This window comes from Heptranchias perlo, chromosome 29, assembly GCF_035084215.1.
Source record: "Heptranchias perlo isolate sHepPer1 chromosome 29, sHepPer1.hap1, whole genome shotgun sequence".
Taxonomy (NCBI): Eukaryota; Metazoa; Chordata; class Chondrichthyes; order Hexanchiformes; family Hexanchidae; genus Heptranchias; species Heptranchias perlo.
The window spans coordinates 8,793,177-8,813,011 of NC_090353.1; the positions used below are offsets into that span (position 1 = coordinate 8,793,177).

At 44.2% G+C, this 19,835-nt stretch overlaps 1 protein-coding gene across 1 annotated transcript in view; it reads left to right on the top strand.

Annotated features, from left to right (window-relative positions):
- Positions 1-1,244: 1,244 nt before the first annotated feature.
- LOC137299366 (dual specificity mitogen-activated protein kinase kinase 2) overlaps positions 1,245-19,835 on the top strand; it is a 72,481-nt gene continuing 53,890 nt past the window's right edge. Inside the window, exon 1 of the mRNA XM_067968059.1 lies at positions 1,245-1,634. Coding sequence (XP_067824160.1) covers positions 1,543-1,634 — 92 coding nt within the window. The 5' untranslated portion in view covers positions 1,245-1,542. The remainder of the gene's footprint in view (positions 1,635-19,835) is intronic.

A 19,835-nucleotide genomic window follows, 5' to 3' on the forward strand; every position in this document is an offset into this window, starting at 1 on the left:
ATTTGTGACTTTGACAACATGTTCAAGGTCTTTGGAGAGGAAAGTGAGGTTGAAGATGGGAACAGAGGGGTCAAGGGTGAGTTTTTTGAGGCCGGGGTGATGACAGCAGATTTGAAGGGGAGGGGGACAGTACCTGAGGAGGAAACTGTTAACAATATCAGCTAAGATGGGGGCCAGAAAGGGAAGTTGGCTGGTCAGCAGTGCTCGATCCTGGGCAGCCTGGTGTCACCTCCCAGGTTCCACTGGTGTGGTTACCTGTTGGAAGAGAGGAGAAACATGCATGATGTACATGTGCCATTGCTGTATTCAGTGCACACAAGGGGTTTCACTATTATCATCCCCCGGCTCACAATATTGTATGACTTGGCATTGGGCAGTGAAGGCAGACACCAGATCGTAGGGGACTTGGGGTCCACTTAATGGACAGACCGGTGACATTGAGCGCCGGAGAGTATCTACTGTGTACCTCAGCCATATAATACATAAGAACCCGACAGATTGAAGGAGGGGGGAGGTCCCTCCCAACGCCTGGCGCTGAGGGGCTCCAGACGACACCGTACCTTGAAATGCAACGCTCCGGTACCGGCTTCGACCATCTAAAGTCTCGCAAGATCCGGTTGGGTGGTGAACTCTCACGAGATTTCGGCACGGGGCGCTAGGCGGAGGAGGTGTTCGGTCAGCGCGCGCGCTGCGCAGAGCCACTCTGAGCCCGAGCTCACCATAGCAACCGGGCCCACACCCCCCTCCTCCCATAGCAACCGGACCCACACCCCCCCCCTTCTCCCATAGCAACCGGACCCACACCCCCCCTTCTCCCATAGCAACCGGGCCCAACCCCCCCCTCCTCCCATAGCAACCGGGCCCAACCCCCCCCCTCCTCCCATAGCAACCGGGCCCAACCCCCCCCCTCCTCCCATAGCAACCGGGCCCAACCCCCCCTCCTCCCATAGCAACCGGGCCCAACCCCCCCCCTCCTCCCATAGCAACCGGGCCCAACCCCCCCCTCCTCCCATAGCAACCGGGCCCAACCCCCCCCTCCTCCCATAGCAACCGGGCCCAACCCCCCCCCTCCTCCCATAGCAACCGGGCCCAACCCCCCCTCCTCCCATAGCAACCGGGCCCAACCCCCCCCCTCCTCCCATAGCAACCGGGCCCAACCCCCCCCCTCCTCCCATAGCAACCGGGCCCAACCCCCCCCTCCTCCCATAGCAACCGGGCCTAACCCCCCCCCTCCTCCACCCATAGCAACTCGCGGCCTCGTCACTTCGCTTTACCCCTGCAGGCCGCTAAAAGCCTGGGGACTCGCCTATTCCTCTCTACCCCGGAAGCAATTGACGCCGCTGACCTTCCCTCTGTGTCTTGGAGGGGCTGCCGCCAGTCAAATTCAAATGTGAATAAGGAAAAAGCCTGGCGAGGAAGGAAGGAAGGGAGGGGGGGAAAAGAGAGAGAAAATAATCACAAAAGGCAGCAATTTAATCCAGTGAAGAGCCGGTCACAGAGCCCGTCAGTCAGTCAACTGGTCGACCGCGGGGGGAAAATAAAATGTTCGCTAAACGGAAAGCGGTGCTGCCCGCTCTCACCATCACAACGACCGTCGTGGAAGGACCGTCTCCCACCAGCGAGGACAACGCCGAGTAAGTAGAGGCTGGGCCGGCTGCCTCCTGCAGCCTGTACCATGTTCTTTATTCGACCAGGTCAGGGATTTCCCGATATCTCTAAGGCCTTGTACCTGCTGCAGCGACAAGGATGCGCTCTGCAGCCGCATGCATTTTGCTTTTCAGTGCATTTTATTTATTTTTCCCCCCTCTCAAATTCATTCAATTCCCTAAAACAGTCTCGAAAGAGATTTCACACGATTAATCCGATTCAATGAACCCTCCCCAGCATGACCTGATTATAAACGTACATGAAAAGTGAAAGCCTTGAGTTATGTCGAGAGACTGGATAATCTTGGGTTATATTCCCCCTTGGAGATGAGGGGATTTACTGGGGTGATCTGACGGGTGCTTCAAAATAATGAAAGGAGTGTAATCGTAGTGAATCCAGAATAAAAACAGCTTCACAAAGAAGCAGTGAAAATATGAAGTGCATATCTTCAGTCCATAAATACGGGAACTATCTATTGCAATGTAGAGTCACTTGAGGAAAATATTCACTTGGGAAGTCAGGACATTAAGAAATATGGAGAAAACAGATTTGGGATTGAAAAGATAGGACCACCACGACTAACAAAAGTGACAGCAGGCTCCATGAGCTGAATGCTCTTCCAGTGGCTCTAACTCTAGAGCCATAAAAGCCAGCAAGATCCTAGGTTTGATCCTGGGACTGTGCTTAGTAAGCTGACCTCTCCTGGACAGATGTCTGGCTGGGTGCTGCAATTGGCTTTCATGCCCCTGATGGAGAGAGGCAAACAAAATTCAATCTGGTTGTTGGTCCTCAACTCTATCCCCTAACTCCTGTTTGTATATGTAGATGTTGGTGAGGACTGACTTAGTTCTGATGCCCCTGTGATTAAATAGCCACTGTTTACTGGTCATTGACTAGAATCACCTGAAAAATGGTAGTTTGGGGGAGCTGGTGAGCAGCTGAGCCATGGACCTAGAATTGGTGCCTTCAGGAGGAGAGGGGAAAAATTCAAGCACCAAAATATATTTCTTTCCATATATTGATAGTGTATAACTTAATTTTGGTTTGGTTCAGTAGTAGCACTCTTGCTTCTAAGTCAGAAGGTTGGGGGTTCAAGCACCACTCCAGAACTAGAGCAGCTAACTGAGGTTGATATTTCAGTGCAATACTGAGGGAATGTCATTTTGTTGGATATGCTGCTTTTCATGAGATGCTAAAGGAGGACATGAAAGATCTCATGGCAGTATTCAGAGAAGAACAGGCAGTTCCCCTGATGTCCTGGCCAACATTTATCCCTCAACCAGCACCACCAAAAACAGCTTATTAGCCTAACCCCAATTGGTCATTTATCACATTGCTGTTTGTGGGACCTCACTGTGTGCAAATTGATTACTGTGTTTGCCTACAAAGCAACAGTGAGTATAATTTCTAAAGTAATTCATTGGTTGTAAAATGCTTTATGGCATCCTTTTTTATTTGTTCTTGGGATGTGGGTGTCGCTGGCAAGGCCAGCATTTATTGCCCATCCCTAATTGCCCTTCATAAGGTGGTGGTGAGCCGCTGCCTTGAACCGCTGCAGTCCGTGTGGTGAAGGTTCTCGCACAGTGCTGTTAGGAAGGGAGTTCCAGGATTTTGACCCAGCGACAATGAAGGAACGGCGATATATTTCCAAGTCGGGATGGTGTGTGACTTGGAGGGGGAACGTGCAGGTGGGTGGTGTTCCCACGTGCCTGCTGCCCTTGTCCTTCTAGGTGGTAGAGGTCGTGGGTTTAGTCCGAAAAGGAGGTATATAAATGCAAATTCTTTTCATTTATTGCTACAGGTCAAAACATATTTATATGGGACTGTAACTGAGCTGTTACTTTTTGGTGATGCAAAGTGGGGGGAAAAAAGTCAAAATAGCTGTTTCCCAAAAATGTTCTGGGGAATTTCATTTACATTTTTTGTTTGTGCCAGTTTACTTGAATGAAAAATGGTTTTGAAAATTCAAACCATGTTGGGCTGAAATAATGTGGGTGGCTAGCATGGAGAACCAAATATTCATTCTTATGAATTTGAGTGGTATATATGAGACAGTTCTTCAGGAAAAAATAATACTGCAAGAAATCCAGCTCTTTCTCTTTCCTTTTTTTTCTATCCAAACTGGGTAGTAATCACTATCCTCCATTGCTCAATTTTTATTTTTAAATTGGCGACATTAGAGATCTTTGTATAGGCCATGTTTACTTTTAGGATTCTTTTATATTGCAGAGGAATTTTTGTTCATACTTGTCACGGCAGTTTTTGCTGCATATGCAGTTGATGCCATTGTGTCCTGTCGTTGTGGTATTCCTTCTGCTAATTCCCGTCATGCTGTTCCACACATTTGCCAAGTTATTTTGTTTCTTCGGAATGTCAAAACTTTTGAAGTAATTCTCCCGCTCTCATTGCAGCCGCATCTCACTTCTCCGCTAGGCTTGCTCCCCTTTTTATCTCTTCACTTGATGCTGTCGCCTTGTGTGGTCCACTGCAGAGTGGGGATTTAAATTTAAAATTGGCAATTGCATTCATTTTTTTTCTAGTCTGTAGTTTAAGAATTTTCCTAACCAAATATTTGTTCATCCTTTGCTTTTTTTATTTGTTACTGGCAGTTGTAAGCATAAATACACAATTTCAGAAATAAAAATTGTTTGCAAATGTTTTAATTTCTGAAACACGCCACAACGGCTGAACAGTCTCTGGGTTTCACTTTCATCCAAATGCACAGAAAGTACGCTTACTTTAAGTACATTCTAATTGACATTTTGGCTGAGTTCTTCCCCAGTTCCTTCCAGAGTGTCTTGCACCTACTTCCTGACTGTAATCTCTCCATCTCCGATGCATATCTTTAATTTTTCTCACATTTGATTAAATTGATCTCTTCTGCTAGCACTACATCCTGCCCATTAGGTTTGCTGCTGGTGATCTGAGTCTCATCGCTCTCAGTACAGTGATCTTCAAATTGTAGTTTCTGACTTGTAATTTTACATGACTTCTTGCATTGCAGCTGTACTGCTACTTTTGCATCAACGTAGAGCTGTTTTAGGTGCACACCGATGCAATGATTGTAGTATGATTCAGGAGACTATCCGAAAGAAAGACTTGCATTTATATAGCGCCTTTCACATGTCCCACAGCACTTTACAGTCAAATACTTTTGAAGTGTAGCCACTGTAGGAGATGCAGCAGCCAATTTGCACACAGCAAGGTCCCACAAACAGCAATGTGATGATGACCAGGTAATTGTTTTGTTGATGTCGGCCAGGATACCCGGGGAGAACTCCCGTGCTCTTCTTCGAAATAGCACCATGAGAGGGCAGATGGTTTAACGTCTCATCCGAAAGACGGCACCTCAGTGCAACGCTCTCGGTACTGCACTCGAGTGGCAGCCTAGATTTTTTTTTTGCTCAAGTATCTGGAGTGGGATTTGAATCAGAGGCGAAGTGTTACCACTGAGCCACGGTTAACACCTTAACCACCCATCCAGTGCACTAAATTTTGAAGTTTGAGATCCACTCAAGGAGGCTGTCAAACTTTCCAACCTTAATGTTTAGCAGCAGAACAATGTTCATTTTCATATATTTGAAGCCTCATGAGAAAAGCGCTGCTATTTCAAGAATGTAACAGGCTGATGTCAAATGGACCAGCAAACATAAAGTTTGAATAGTGAATAAAGACAGGGCTTGAAGTTTTGGTGTGTCAGGGCAAGATTTCACATACTGGAGTCAATTAGGACAACGCATAGATGTTTTAATTACAGAAATCCAGTACTTCAGTTTATCTGTTAAATTTATGACATCTTGTTTTAGCAGGCCCGTGCCTGCCTTCATTTTCTCTTCTCCCTTTTCCTCATCCCCAGTTTCTTTCTTGTACAGTTTCAAATTTCAGGCCAGTGGAATGTTTAGTCTTGAATAGAAAGCCCAAAGTTGTATTTCAAAACTAGTTTTGTCATGCTATGCTGAAATAACTGTGTCACAACAAGGAAGTGACCAGTGCGTGTCCTGGCGCATCCGACACATTGATTTTTAAGAGCAAGAGAAAGAATGTTGAAGAATTGGGCTTGGTTGAACCTTTACATTTAAATTCTGATATTGAGGATATTTTGTTGTGATTGCTGAACAGCAGTTTTCAAGATTAGTTGAATTTTAAAAAAGTTGTGGTATTCCATTGCAGATTCTCAGTATACCTTCAATAGTGGCATTAACTAACTGCTCTTGTTGAGTCTCCTTACACACCGAGGGTGCTTGAGTGCAGAACAGAAATAAAACCTTAACTTTTTGAAGCAGCATGTTATTTGTTTCCTTCTTTTCTGTCTTCTGAAAAGTTTGCTGAGTTGCAGTTCCATGAACATCATCTGCCCAACAGTGTCTCACCCAAATGATTATTGTTCATGTGTGTGTTGCCTGACTTTCCAGCACGCACATGCACTTTGCAACAGGGTCGCTAAATAGCATTCGCAAGCAGGGGCTCTAGCTGATTTATTTTGTTCTTTTTTGCCTCTATAGCCTAGGGGGTACTGAGTTTAATTGCTCTGTCCCTACCATTGCCCTGTTTGAGATCAGCTCATTCAGCACAGACCAGGAATTCTTCTTGGACTGCTCAGTAGCACATTGTGTATTGCATTTACCCACTGAGCCATTGGGGCGCTACAGTATGTTAGATTCTAGGGAGTTATTTCAAAATTGTAACCTAATCTAAGTTTATGTGTGTAACATAAACCTAGATAATCTGTTCAAAAATTGCCATTAATACACATCTAAATTTAGCCAGGGGTTGGCAACTGCTCTTAGTTTTGAATCAGTACCTCCTGTAAATCCTTCTTTAGCGGGTTAGATTTGTCCAACCAGGCACCAGAAGTACTGTGATCTGTGTACTACTCTACTGCCAGTTCCTAACAGCTGCTAACTGAGAGAGTCCAGAAGTCATGTCTAGCTGCTGTTTAAAACATCTGGTCAAATCACTATAGCTGGCACGATATGTTAAACATTCAACCAGGTTTTTTTGGATAACACAATTTGAATGTGAAGTTCATTATAATTTCCTCATTGACCTACCCACGATGCTGTAATTATAATGGCTGGTTGGATTGCTGTATTTTGCTACCAGCTTTATTGAGATTTTTGTTAAAATTCAAACTTTGTGCCACTCCTGAACAGCTTGTCATTAGGCCATCCCATGTGGACATCATACAATTAGTGCTGTACATGACAAGTCTGGTCAGTCAGACCCTGTACTGTACAACAATAATTTGCATTTATATAGCACCATTAATGTAGTAAAACATCCCAAGGCACTTCACAAGTGCGTTATCAGACAAAATTTGACACCGAGCCACATAAGGAAATATTAGGATAGGTGACCAAAAGCTTGGTCAAGGAGGTAGGTTTTAAGGAGTGACTTGAAGGAAGGTAGAAAGGCGGAGAGGTTTAGGGAGGGAATTCCAGAGCTTGGGGCCTAGACGGCCGAAGGCATGGCTGCCAATAGTGTAGTGAAGGAAATCGGGGATGCACAAGATGCCAGAATTGGAGGAGTGCAGAGATCCCAGAGGGTTGTAGGGATGGAGGAGGTTACAGAGATAGGAAGAGGCAAGTAGAAGAACGAAGACCATGTCCCATGTCCAATGACCAAACCAACTAGGAAATATGAGAGAGTCTTTAACTTGCTTGCATGGCCGTTGGCATAAGTATTGGCTGAAAAATGTAACCTGAACAATTGGAGCTGGTTTAATGTGATATTCACCAACTTGTATGGTAACATATGCTAGGAATAGTTTTAGATTTGCGGATTGTGATACTTTTCTGCAACTTTTGGTTTTGAATTGTTGAATAGATGTGACCTCTGCTCGTGTGAATAGCATTCAAAACATTTGAAGAAGTTCTAGTGCCATCCTGACCTGTTCCTCTGGGATTTTCCTGGTTATTCTGCATATTGGAAATTGACATATCAGTGCAAGTGACACTGTTGTTCTCATGCAATAATTTTTTTCCACACTGCAAACTTAGGACATCTTCACTGTTTATAGCTGATATAACTGGCCTGAATTGCAGCTGTCCCATTTTGCAGAATCAAAGTGGAACCAGAGTTGTCTCAGGTTCTGGCAAACAAAGCCATTATAAAGGAGGTATCAGAGTTACATCAGTGTAGTGATGGGGAACAATTAGTGCTGGAGCACTGGCTGCCCTGACCTACTGCCTAATAATGCACTGCTGTATTGGAGCAATTAATGGTGCTTGCTGGAGTTTGAGACACTCTGATATATGCCTAGTATATGTTTGTTTTATGTAATGTTTCTGAAATTTTGTTGGAAGGATTTTAACATCGTGGTATGTTTGACCTTGTGTGGAATACGGTTCTGGATGATTCTACCAAGTAGAATCCCCATAGAATCATAGAAGTTTACAACATGGAAGCAGGCCCTTCGGCCCAACATGTCCATGTCGCCCAGTTTATACCACTAAGCTAGTCCCAATTGCCTGCACTTGGCCCATATCCCTCTATACCCATCTTACCCATGTAACTGTCCAAATGCTTTTTAAAAGACAAAATTGTACCCGCCTCTACTACTGCCTCTGGCAGCTCGTTCCAGACACTCACCACCCTTTGAGTGAAAAAATTGCCCCTCTGGACCCTTTTGTATCTCTCCCCTCTCACCTTAAATCTATGTCCCCTCGTTATAGACTCCCCTACCTTTGGGAAAAGATTTTGACTATCTACCTTATCTATGCCCCTCATTATTTTATAGACTTCTATAAGATCACCCCTCAACCTCCTACTCTCCAGGGAAAAAAGTCCCAGTCTATCTAACCTCTCCCTATAAGTCAAACCATCAAGTCCCGGCAGCATCCTAGTAAATCTTTTCTGCACTCTTTCTAGTTTAATAATATCCTTTCTATAATAGGGTGACCAGAACTGTACACAGTATTCCAAGTGTGGCCTTACTAATGTCTTGTACAACTTCAACAAGACATCCCAACTCCTGTATTCAATGTTCTGACCAATGAAACCAAGCAAGCTGAATGCCTTCTTCACCACCCTATCCACCTGTGACTCCACTTTCAAGGAGCTATGAACCTGTACTCCTAGATCTCTTTGTTCTATAACTCTCCCCAACGCCCTACCATTAACGGAGTAGGTCCTGGCCCGATTCGATCTCCCAAAATGCATCACCTCACATTTATCTAAATTAAACTCCATCTGCCATTCATCGGCCCACTGGCCCAATTTATCAAGATCCCGTTGCAATCCTAGATAACCTTCTTCACTGTCCACGATGCCACCAATCTTGGTGTCATCTGCAAACTTACTAACCATGCCTCCTAAATTCTCATCCAAATCATTAATATAAATAACAAATAACAGCGGACCCAGCACCGATCCCTGAGGCACACCGCTGGTCACAGGCCTCCAATTTGAAAAACAACCCTCCACACCCTCCCTCTGTCTTCTGTCGTCAAGCCATCTTTTCCCTTCAATAATTCTTAATGCTCAATAATACCAGACTCCATGCAAGACTTCAGTGTTGCTCCCATATATAGAGAGACTATTCTAACGCCTCTCCTGCAGTTCTGGATACAATACAAGAAGAAGGCTTGTGCAACGGTTTGTAACTCTTTGTACTTTAATACTGTGGCCATTCCTTCTCTGACTCTCCTCTTCCTTCTGAGTTGCAGATTTGCTGCACCACATTATCTTCCTCTTCTAAGCATTCATGTGTTGAAATTAAGATCTACTGCAATAACTCCTACCCTAGCTCAAGCTGTGGAACCCCCCCATTGTCTTCCCTTCATTCTGCATTTGACAGGCTTTTTTAAAAATAATTCAAGCTAAAAGTTGATCACCTAGCCACTCCTACTTGGTTATCTCATCTTATCTACTCCTCTCTTCAAACTTGATGGGTTCTTAAACTGTGGGCTTTAGCCCTTCATCCAGGTTTCTCAGTTTTAAAAAAGTGATGTAATCATAAGGTCCACTCGGGTCCTGTGGCCAATGAAAAGTTGCTCAGAACCTACAATTTTATGTTGAGTACTTGGAGTTGTCATAGAATCGTAGAAAGATACAGCTCAGAAGGCCCATTGTGCTTGTGCTGGCTCTTTGAAAGAGCTATACAATTAGTCCCACTACCCTGCTCTTTCCCCATAGCCCTGCAAATTTTTCCCCTTCAAGTATTTATCCAATTCCCTTTTGAAAGTTATTATTGGATCTGTTTCCACCACCTTTTCAGGCAGTGCATTCCAGATCATCATAACTCAGAGTTTAAAAAATGTCCCCTCATGTTGCCTTTGGTTCTTTTGCCAATTACCTTAAGTCTGTGCCCTCTGGTTACTGACCCTTCTGCCACTGTAAACAGTTCCTCATTTACTGTATCAAAACCCTTCATGATTTTGAACACCTCTATTGCATCTCCCCTTAACCCTCTCTGCTTTAATGTTTCTCTAGTCTCTCCACATAACTGAAATCCCTCTTACCTAGTACCATTCTATTGAATCTTGTTGGCACCCTCTCTAAGGCCTTGACATCCTTCCTAAAGTGTGGTGCCCAGAATTGAACACACTACTCCAGCTGGGGCCTAACCAGTGTTTTATAAAAGTTTAGCATAACTTCCTTGCTTTGTACTCTATGCCTCTATTTTTAAAACCAAGGATCCCATATGTCATTTTAACAGCCTTCTCGACTTGTCCTGCCGCCTTCAAAGACTTGTGTACGTACACCCCCAGGTCTCTGTTCCTGCACTCCCTTCAAAATTGTATCATTTAGCTTATATTGCCTCTCCTCATTCTTCCTACCAAAATGAATCACTTCACACTTCTCTGCGTCAAATTTCATCTGCCATGTGTCTGCCCATTTTACCAATCTGTCTATGTCCTCCTGAAGTTGGTTACTATCTTCACTGTTTATTATATTTCCAAGTTTCATGTCATCTGCAAACTTTGAAATTATGCCTTGTATACCCAAGTCCAGGTCATTAATATATATCAAAAAGAGCAGTGGTCCCAACACCCAACCCTGGGGGACACCACTGCACTGTTGACCACTACTCTCTACTTTCTGTCCCTTAGCTAATTTTGTATCCAAGCAACCACTGCCCCTTTAATCCCAGGAGCTTCAATTTTGCTAAGTCTATTATGCGGTATTTTACCAAACGTCTTTTGAAAGTCGATACACGTGTCAACCGCACCAACCTCATCAACCCTCTCCGTCACTTCATCAAAGAACTCAATCAAGTTAGACAAACATGATTTTCCTTCAACAAATCCGTGCTAGCTTTCACTTATTAACCCATATTTTTCCAAGTGACAATTAATTTTGTTCCGGATTATTGTCTAAAAGCTTTCCCACCACCGACGTTAGGCTGACTGGCCTGTAGTTGCCGGGTTTATCCCCCTCCCCTTTTTTGAACAAGGGTGTAACATTTGCAATCCTCCAGTCCTCTGCCACCACTGCCATATCTAAGGATTGGAAGATTGTGGCCAGAGACTCCACAATTTCCACCCTTACTTCCCTCAGCAACCTAGGATGCATCCCATCCGGACAGGGTGACTTTACTACTTTGAGCTCTGCCAACTTTTTAAGTGCCTCCTCTTTATCTCTTTTTTTATCCTATCCAATTTCTCTACTACCTCCTCCTTTGCTGTGACATTGGCAGCATCCTCTTTATTGGGTATGCAAAGTACTCATTTGGTGTATCAGCCATGCCCTCTGCCTCCAAGAAAATCTCTTTTTTGGTCCCTAATCAGCCCCACCCTTCCTTTGACTCCACCTTTACTATTTATATGTTTATAAAAGACTTTTGAGTTCCCTTTTATGTTACCAGCTATCTATTCTCATATACAAATGTGAGGTCATCCACTTTGGATCAAAAAAGGATAGAACAGGGTACTTTCTAAATGGTAAAAAGTTAAAAACAGTGGATGTCCAAAGGGACTTAGGGGTTCAGGTACATAGGTCATTGAAGTGTCATGAACAGGTGCAGAAAATAATCAAGAAGGCTAATGGAATGCTGGCCTTTATATCTAGAGGACTAGAGTACAAGGGGGCAGAAGTTATGCTGCAGCTATACAAAACCCTGGTTAGACCGCACCTGGAGTACTGTGAGCCGTTCTGGGCACCGCACCTTCGGAAGGACATATTGGCCTTGGAGGGAGTGCAGCGTAGGTTTACTAGAATGATACCCGGACTTCAAGGGTTAAGTTACGAGGAGAGATTACACAAATTGGGGTTGCATTCTCTAGAGTTTCGAAGGTTAAGGGGTGATCTGATCGAAGTTTATAAGATATTAAGGGGAACAGATAGGGTGGATAGAGAGAAACTATTTCCGCTGGTTGGGGATTTTAGGAGTAGGGGGCACAGTCTAAAAATTAGAGCCAGACCTTTCAGGAGCGAGATTAGAAAACATTTCTACACACAGAGGGTTGTAGAAGTTTGGAACTCTCTTCCGCAAATGGCGATTGATACTAGCTCAATTGCTAAATTTAAATCTGAGATTGGTTGCCAAAAAGCTATCTAAGGTATTAAGGGCCAAGGTATTAAGGGCCAAAGGCAGGTATATGGAGTTAGATCACAGATCAGCCATGATCTTATCAAATGGTGGAGCAGGCACAAGGGCTGAATGGCCTACTCCTGTTCCTATGTTACTTGCTTTGCCCCTCTTATTTCCTTTTTCAATTCTCCTTTGTACTTTTTGTATTCAGCTTGGTTCTCTACTGAATTATGAACCTGGCATTTATCCTAAGCCTCCTTTTTCTGTTTCATTTTAATCTCTACATCTTTAGTCATCCAGGGAGCTCTAGCTTTGGATGCTCTTCCTTTCCCCCAAGTGGGAATGTGTCTCAACTGCATCTGAACTATCTCTTCTGTGTGAATTCCTCCCAGTGCTTATCTTTGATTCCAATCCACCTGGGTCAGATCCGTTTTCAACTCACTGAAATTAGCTCTCCCCCAGTTGAGTATTTTCACATTTTATTTTTCCTTGTCCTTTTCCATAACTACTGTAAACCTAATGACATTGTGTTCACTGTTTCCCAAATGCTCCCCCACTGAAACATGCTCCATTTGCCCCACTTCATTCCCCAGAACTAGATCCAGCACTGCTTCCTTCCTCATTGGGCTGAAAACATTCTGATCAAGAAAGTTCTCCTGTACACATTTCAGGCATTCTTCCCCCTCTTTGTACTTTACACTGTTATTTTTCCAGTCTATATTAGGATAATTCAAGTCCCCCATTATCGCTACTCTGAAGTTCTTGCATCTTTCCGCAATTTGCCTGAAAATTTACTCCTGTATCTCCTTCCCACTATTAGTGGCCTGTTGTGCGATATTAAAATTAATTAAATGAAGTGTGCTGTCAGAGACAAGCCCGAACAGACTTGCTGTCGGAAGCATCTAAACACTCCTTTAATGCATTGCTTTTCAAAATTTCCATTAGAATTTAGCATTTAATGAGTTTATTAGCCACCATATTTGCACTATGTAAACTTGTAGGTATTGCAAAAATCAGTTAGCATTTTGGCAATTACAACAGGAAGAAGGAGGCTACAGATGGCAAACCTGTATGTTTAGAGTGTCACCATCACAACTTTTTCCCCCAAAAAATTGCTGCATAAAAAGAAATCAACACCTTTTTGTTTCTGTTAAAATTTGTTGGTGACCTCATCCTTACCAGGGGAACTGGCTTGGAGAATGTAATGAGTATACATGCTTCAGCTCAATTAATATGTACAGTTAAAGTGACACAATTGTTGGTTAATTGCCTCTTGTTGATAATTCTGCTCCCCAACACAGTTCCTCCCGGCTTGTTCCCTGATGGTTTCATCAGCACTCGCTGTTTAAACAATAACCCTTTGGGTTGCAAAGGAGAAAATTGGCCAGGATTCTCTGATTGTCCAGTGAACCACCCCCCCCACTTTGCTGGAAGTGGGGTGGGGGTGGGGGGGGGGTACAGAAATAAGCATAAGGGCATAAAGGTGGTTCGATTTGATTATTACCCCTTTATGATGGAAGGGAAATTTTCAGTCCAAAGTGTGTTCTTCATTCCTTCTTTCTCACTCTCGCACACTCTCACGTATTTATATAGTGCTTTTAACATAGTACAATGTCCCAAAGCAATTCACAATTGGTGTAGGAGGGAAGTTCGGGGAGTTGGCCAAAGGAGCTATTGAAGAAGCACATTCTAAAGAAGCTTTTGGAGGTGGAGTGAGGTTTAGTGAGGCAGGGTGGTTTGGGGAGGAAGAGAGAACTCCAGTCTGTGGGCACAAGATAGCTCTGCCACTAGTGGTAGAGTGGGGGGAGGGGGAACATGCATTAGACCAGATTTGGAAGTGCAGAGTACGTACAGGATCACAGGGCTAAGTTGCAGAGATAGAGAACTATGGCCATGGAGGGATTTGAATACAAGGAGATGGATTTTTAAATTGATGTAGTGATGGGGGTTGGCAAGGGTGGAGGATATAGGCAAGTGGGATTTTATGTAGAATAGGATGTGGTTGATATAGTTTTAAATGAGTTAGGATTTATAGCGGATAGAACTTGAGAGGTCATCAAGATGTTGTTTAAACAGTGGAAGTGATAAAGGCACAGAGCAGGGTTTTGGCAGCACACGGCTAATATTTTGGAGATAGAATCTTGGTGACAGTGGCTGAGGAGGGGATAGAATCAGTGGCAAGGGTACAGTTTGTGGCAGTGGCTGAAGACAGTGGCTACTGGAGGAAATTGGGCTCATCTAAGATTGGATGTTGGGGAAGCAGTCTGACAACACGCAGTGGAGGGGTCGAGAAAGGTGGTAGAGCTGGATGTCCTCGGCATACGTGTGAAAACTGACTCAGTTTCTTCGGATGATGTTGCCAAGAGGCAGCATGCAAATGAGGGCGTTGGGGGATTTCAGAGTTAATAGTGCAGGGTGGGAAGAAAAGCCATTATTGAAGATTCTCTGGCTGTGATTGGAGAAGTAAGATTGGAACCAAATGAGGACAGTCCTCCTGAGCTGGACAATGGAGGAGAGGCATTGGAGGAGAATGGTGTAGTCAACCATGTCAAAGGTTGCAGAGAGGTCGAGGAGGCCAAGGTGGGATAGTGCACCATTTGTCACAGTCGTAGAGGATGTCATTTCTGGTGTTGATTAGAGCCATTTCGGTACTGTGGTAGAAGTGGAAACCTAATTGGAGAAATTTAAAATATAGAGTTGCAGGAAAGATGGACATGGATTTGGGAGATGACAATATGTTCAAGGACTTTGGAGAAGAAAGAGAGGTTGGAGATGGAGCAGTTGTTTGAAAGAACACTAGTCAAGGGTGAGTTTTTGAGGAGAGGGACAGTACCTGAGGAGAAGGAACCATTTAAAATGTCAGCTAGCATTGGGCCAGAGAGTAGGAATAAATGGGTCTTTTTCAGGTTGGCAAACTGACTAGTGGGATGCCTCAGGGATCAGTGCTTGGGCCCCAGCTATTCACCAATCTATATCAATGATTTGGATGAGGGAACCAAATGTAATATTTCCAAGTTTGTTGGTGACACAAAACTAGGTGGGAATGTGAGTTGTGAGGAGGATGCAAAGAAGCTTCAAGGGGATATAGACAGGCTAAGTGAGTGGGCAAGAACATGACAGGTGGAAAAATGTGAAGTTACCCACTTTGGTAGGAAAAACAGAAATGCAGAGTATTTTTTAAATGGTGAGAGATTGGGAAATGTTGATGTTCACAGGGACCTGGGTGTCCTTATACATGAGTCACTGAAAGCTAACATGCAGGTGCAGCAAGCAATTAAGAAGGCAAATGATATGTTGGCCTTTATTACAAGAGGATTTGAGTACAGGAGTAAAGATGTCTTACTGCAATTATATAGGGCCTTGGTGAGGCCGCACCTGGAGTATTGTGTACAATTTTGGTCTCCTTACCTAAGAGGGAGATGTCTTTGCCATAGAGGGAGTGCAACGAAGGTTCACCAGACTAATTCTGGGATGGCGGGATTGTCATATGAGGAAAGATTGAGTAGACCAGGCCTGCATTCTCGAGTTTAGAAGAATGAGAGGGAATCTCATTGAAACATACAAAATTCTTACAGGGCTCAACAAGGTAGATGCAAGGAAGATGTTTCCCCTGGCTGGGGAATCTCGAACCAGGGGTCACAGTCTCAGAATAAAGAGTAGGCCATTTAGGACTGAGATGAGGAGAAATATCTTCACTCAGAGGGTGGGGAATCTTTGGAATTCTCTATCCCAGAGGGCTGTGGAGGCTCAGTCATTGAGTACATTCAAAACAGAGATCGATAGATTTCTAGATATTAAAGAAATTAAGGGATATGGGGATGGTGCAGGAAAATGGCGTTGAGGTAAGATCAGCCATGATCTTGTTGAATGGTGGATCAGGCTCGAGGGGCCGGATGGCCTACTCCTGCTCCTGTTTCTTATGTTCTTATGTAGGTAAGGAAGTTTGGTGGTCAGCAGTTTGGTGGGAATGGAGTCAAGGGATCAAAAGGAGGGTCTCCTTGGCAAGATGAGTTTGGAGAGGGCATGAGACAAGATAGGAGGGCACCTAGAGAAAGACGTGGTTTCAGGGCCAGAGCAGGTAGGAGCCTATGGTTTGGCTTGGTGGGCAAGGGGAACGGGGAGGAAGCAGCAGAGGCGGCTGGTCTCAGTCATAGTGACAAAGTCCAGGAGTTCCTCGACCTTGGTGGAGGGGGCAGGAGAGAGGGGTTTAAGGAGATGGTTGGTAGTGGAATAGTGAGCAATTTTTGGCAGAGGAGAATGAGGCACAATAGTGCTCGATATGATCCAGTCAGATCTGATGATGGATGGCTAACCCATTTGTGTGCCAGATATGCTCAAGTTTGAGCCCCATGGACTTTAGGGAGCAAAGATGGGGGCCATACCAGGGGAATAATCGGGATGGAAGAGAATAAGGTTTAATGGGGACAGGGACATCAAAGGTGGAGGAGAGGCAATGGTTAAGCAGATTGACAGTTGTAGAAATATTGTATCAAACGGAAGGGCAAAGGCTAGGCATTTGGCATTTGAAAGTGCAATTATAAGTGACTTGAGGGAGTTTTTTTTCCAGAGTAGACACAGAAGGAAGTGGGGTTGGTGATGTACATGGTGAGGGATGCAAGGAAGTGGTCGGAAATGGCTGATTAAGACCATGAGAGGAGAGATGTCACGCAACATGGCACAGTCAAGAGGGTGGCATTGAATATGGATTGGAGAGTTTATATGGAGGATAGGAGAGCAGTGAAATCATGAGAAAAGGCAAGTTGAGTTGAGGAGGAGATTGAAATCATCAAAGTGAGGAGTTGCTCAGTGCAGAGGGAGGAAAGGAAAGAGGCATTAATCACTTCCACATGTTATAATTTTTAAGTAAATAGAAGCTGTAAAATTGAATTTAATTTTTGTAGGCAAATAGAAAAGAAATGGCAGATGGTCAATTCTATTCTCTATACACTGGTCAGTGTACTGGAGAGTTCACTATATTTTGCCAATCAGGCATACACTTTTCCAGGTCTATAACTCTCCCCATTTACAGATAAAAGACAGTTCACCACAAAATGTGTTTATGCATTATCATCCTGGTGTGACTGCAGCATGAGCACACATGATATCCCATTGAATGGTGGCTCTATAAGTTGAAGGTAAGGACTTTTAGAAACTGTTGCCTTTCTGCATAACAAGCATGGTAGACACTAAGCCTTGTGTGTGTATATATAAGCGCGTGGTCTTGTATCCAGCCTGCAGGTAACATCTTCCTCCGCTGCACTTTCATCCATGCTTTTGTTACCTCCAGACTTAACTATTCCAATGCTCTCCTGGCTAGCCACCCTTCTTCCACTCTTTTTCCCCCCCCCCCCCCCCCAGCCCCTGGTAAACTTGAGCTTCACCAAAACTCTGCTGCCCATATCCTAACTCGCACCAAGTCCCTTCCACCCATCACCCCTTCACTCGTTGACCTCCCAGGCCATTCTTTTGTTCAAATCCCTGCATGGCCTCGCCCCTCCCTATCTCTAACCACCTCCAGTCCTACAACCACCCGAGAACTCTGCGTTCTTCTAGTTCTGGCCTCTTGTGCACCCCTGATTTCCTTTGCCCCACCATTGGTGGCCATGCCTTCAGCTGTCTCGGCCCTAAGGTCTGGAATTCCCTCCCTAAACCTCTTCGCCTCTGCTCCTTAAAAGCTACCTCTGACCAAGCTTTTGGTCACCTGTCCTAATATCTCCTTATGTGGCTTGGTGTCAAATTTTGTCTGATAACGCTCCTGTGAAGCGCCTTGGACATTTTTCTACGTTAAAGGCGCTATATAAATGCAAGTTGTTGCTACTGAATCTGAGTCACCTTATCAGGTGTGCGATGGACATTTGCATTCAGCATGGTGGAAGGATCTATGCAGGACAGCTACCAACGTGCCAGTCACCTGTGTTCTAGGCACCAAGTTCAGGTTCGCTTGTCACCAACTGCTTACCCAGCGCTTTGTATGAAGGGTTTTTAGCAAAATGAGAGAGATTTGGCAGCGGAGAGGCTGACTCCCTCTCCAGGGCGCTTGGCAACAGGTCACTGTCTCCAGAAAATATTTTGTATCTGTCTTCACAGTAGATGACAAAAAACATACCAGAAATAGTGGGGAACCAAGGATCTATAGAGAATGAGGAACTTAAAGTATTTAATATCAGTAGAGAAAAAGAACTTGAGAAACTAATGGGACTAAAAGCTGATAAATCCCCTAGACCTGATGGCCTACATCCTAGGGTTCTAAAAGAGGTGGCTGCAGAGATAGTGGATGCATTGGTTATGATCTTCCAAAATTGCCTAGATTCTAAAACGGTCCCAGAGGATTGGAAGGTAGCAAATGTGACCCCACTATTCAAGAAAGGAGGGAAAGAGAAAGCAGGGACCTACAGTCTAACATCAGTCATTGGGAAAATGCTGGAATCCATTATTAAGGAAGTGGTAACAGGGTACTTAGAAAATCATAATATGATTAGGAAGAGTCAACATGGTTTTATGAAGGGGAAATCATGTTTGACAAATTTATTAGAGTTGTTTGAGGATGTAAGGGGAACCAGTGGATGTAGTATATTTGGATTTTCAAAAGACATTCGATAAGGTGCCACAGAAAAGGTTGTTACACAAGGTAAGAGCTCATGGGGTTGGGGGTAACGTATTAGCATGGATAGAGGATAGGTTAACGGACAGAAAAGAGTAGGGATAAACGGGTCATTTTCAGGCTGGCAGGCTGTAACTAGTGGGGTGCCGCAAGGATCGGTGCTTGGGCCTCAGCTATTTACAATCTATATTAATGACTTAGATGAAGGGACTGAGTGTAATGTATCCAAGTTTGCTGCTGATACGAAGATAGGTGGGAAAGTAAGCTGTGAGGAGGACAAAGTCTGCAAAGGGGTATAGACATGTTAAGTGGGCAAGAAGGTGGCAGATGGAGTATAATGTGGGGAAATGTGAAGTTATTCACTTTGGTAGGAAGAATAGAAAAACAGAATATTTTTTAAATGGTGAGAAACTATTAAATGGTGTTGAGAGCCTTTGGTGGAACAAACACTTCAAAACCATCTTTTACAATGCAATCCAACACATCATTGATGAAGACATCAGATAGGATGTGTGACTGAACAACCTTGCCTCAGTTTTTTGACAAGGAGATCCAGTGACTCTCCAGTCTATCATTAGGTGGATCTTGGAACAGAAATACACATCCTGAATAAAATCCAACATTTGGCCATATATTCCCATTGCTTGTTGCTTCTTCATGAGGGCACAAGGTCAGAATGGATAAAGGCAATGTAAGTAGTTCACTCCTGACCGTTGACGTTTCACTTTCTTGTACAAAGCCACAACCTGCCTGACACATTTCTGAGCAAACTCGAGCTTGTTCCTTTCTGATTTTTCCAAAGTGTCTAATATATGCGAAATGATGACACACAGAACCATTCTACAGCAGCCAATATCTGGTTCTTTGATAGTCTGCAGTCGTATTCAGATCCTTCTCTTGTGGATGGAGATAACTGCACTCTGGAACACCAAGGGTATATGTGCCCAAACAAAGTCCTGTTCCCCAGCCTCAGAAGGGCAGCTCCAAGAGGTGGCAGTTCTTGGCACTAATCTCCAAGACCATTACTGGTTCCTCCTCTTTCCCAATACCCCCTCCCCCCAAGCCTAGAGCAGTTTTTAGGACTTTAGTAAGTGTATTGTCTATGCCTATTGC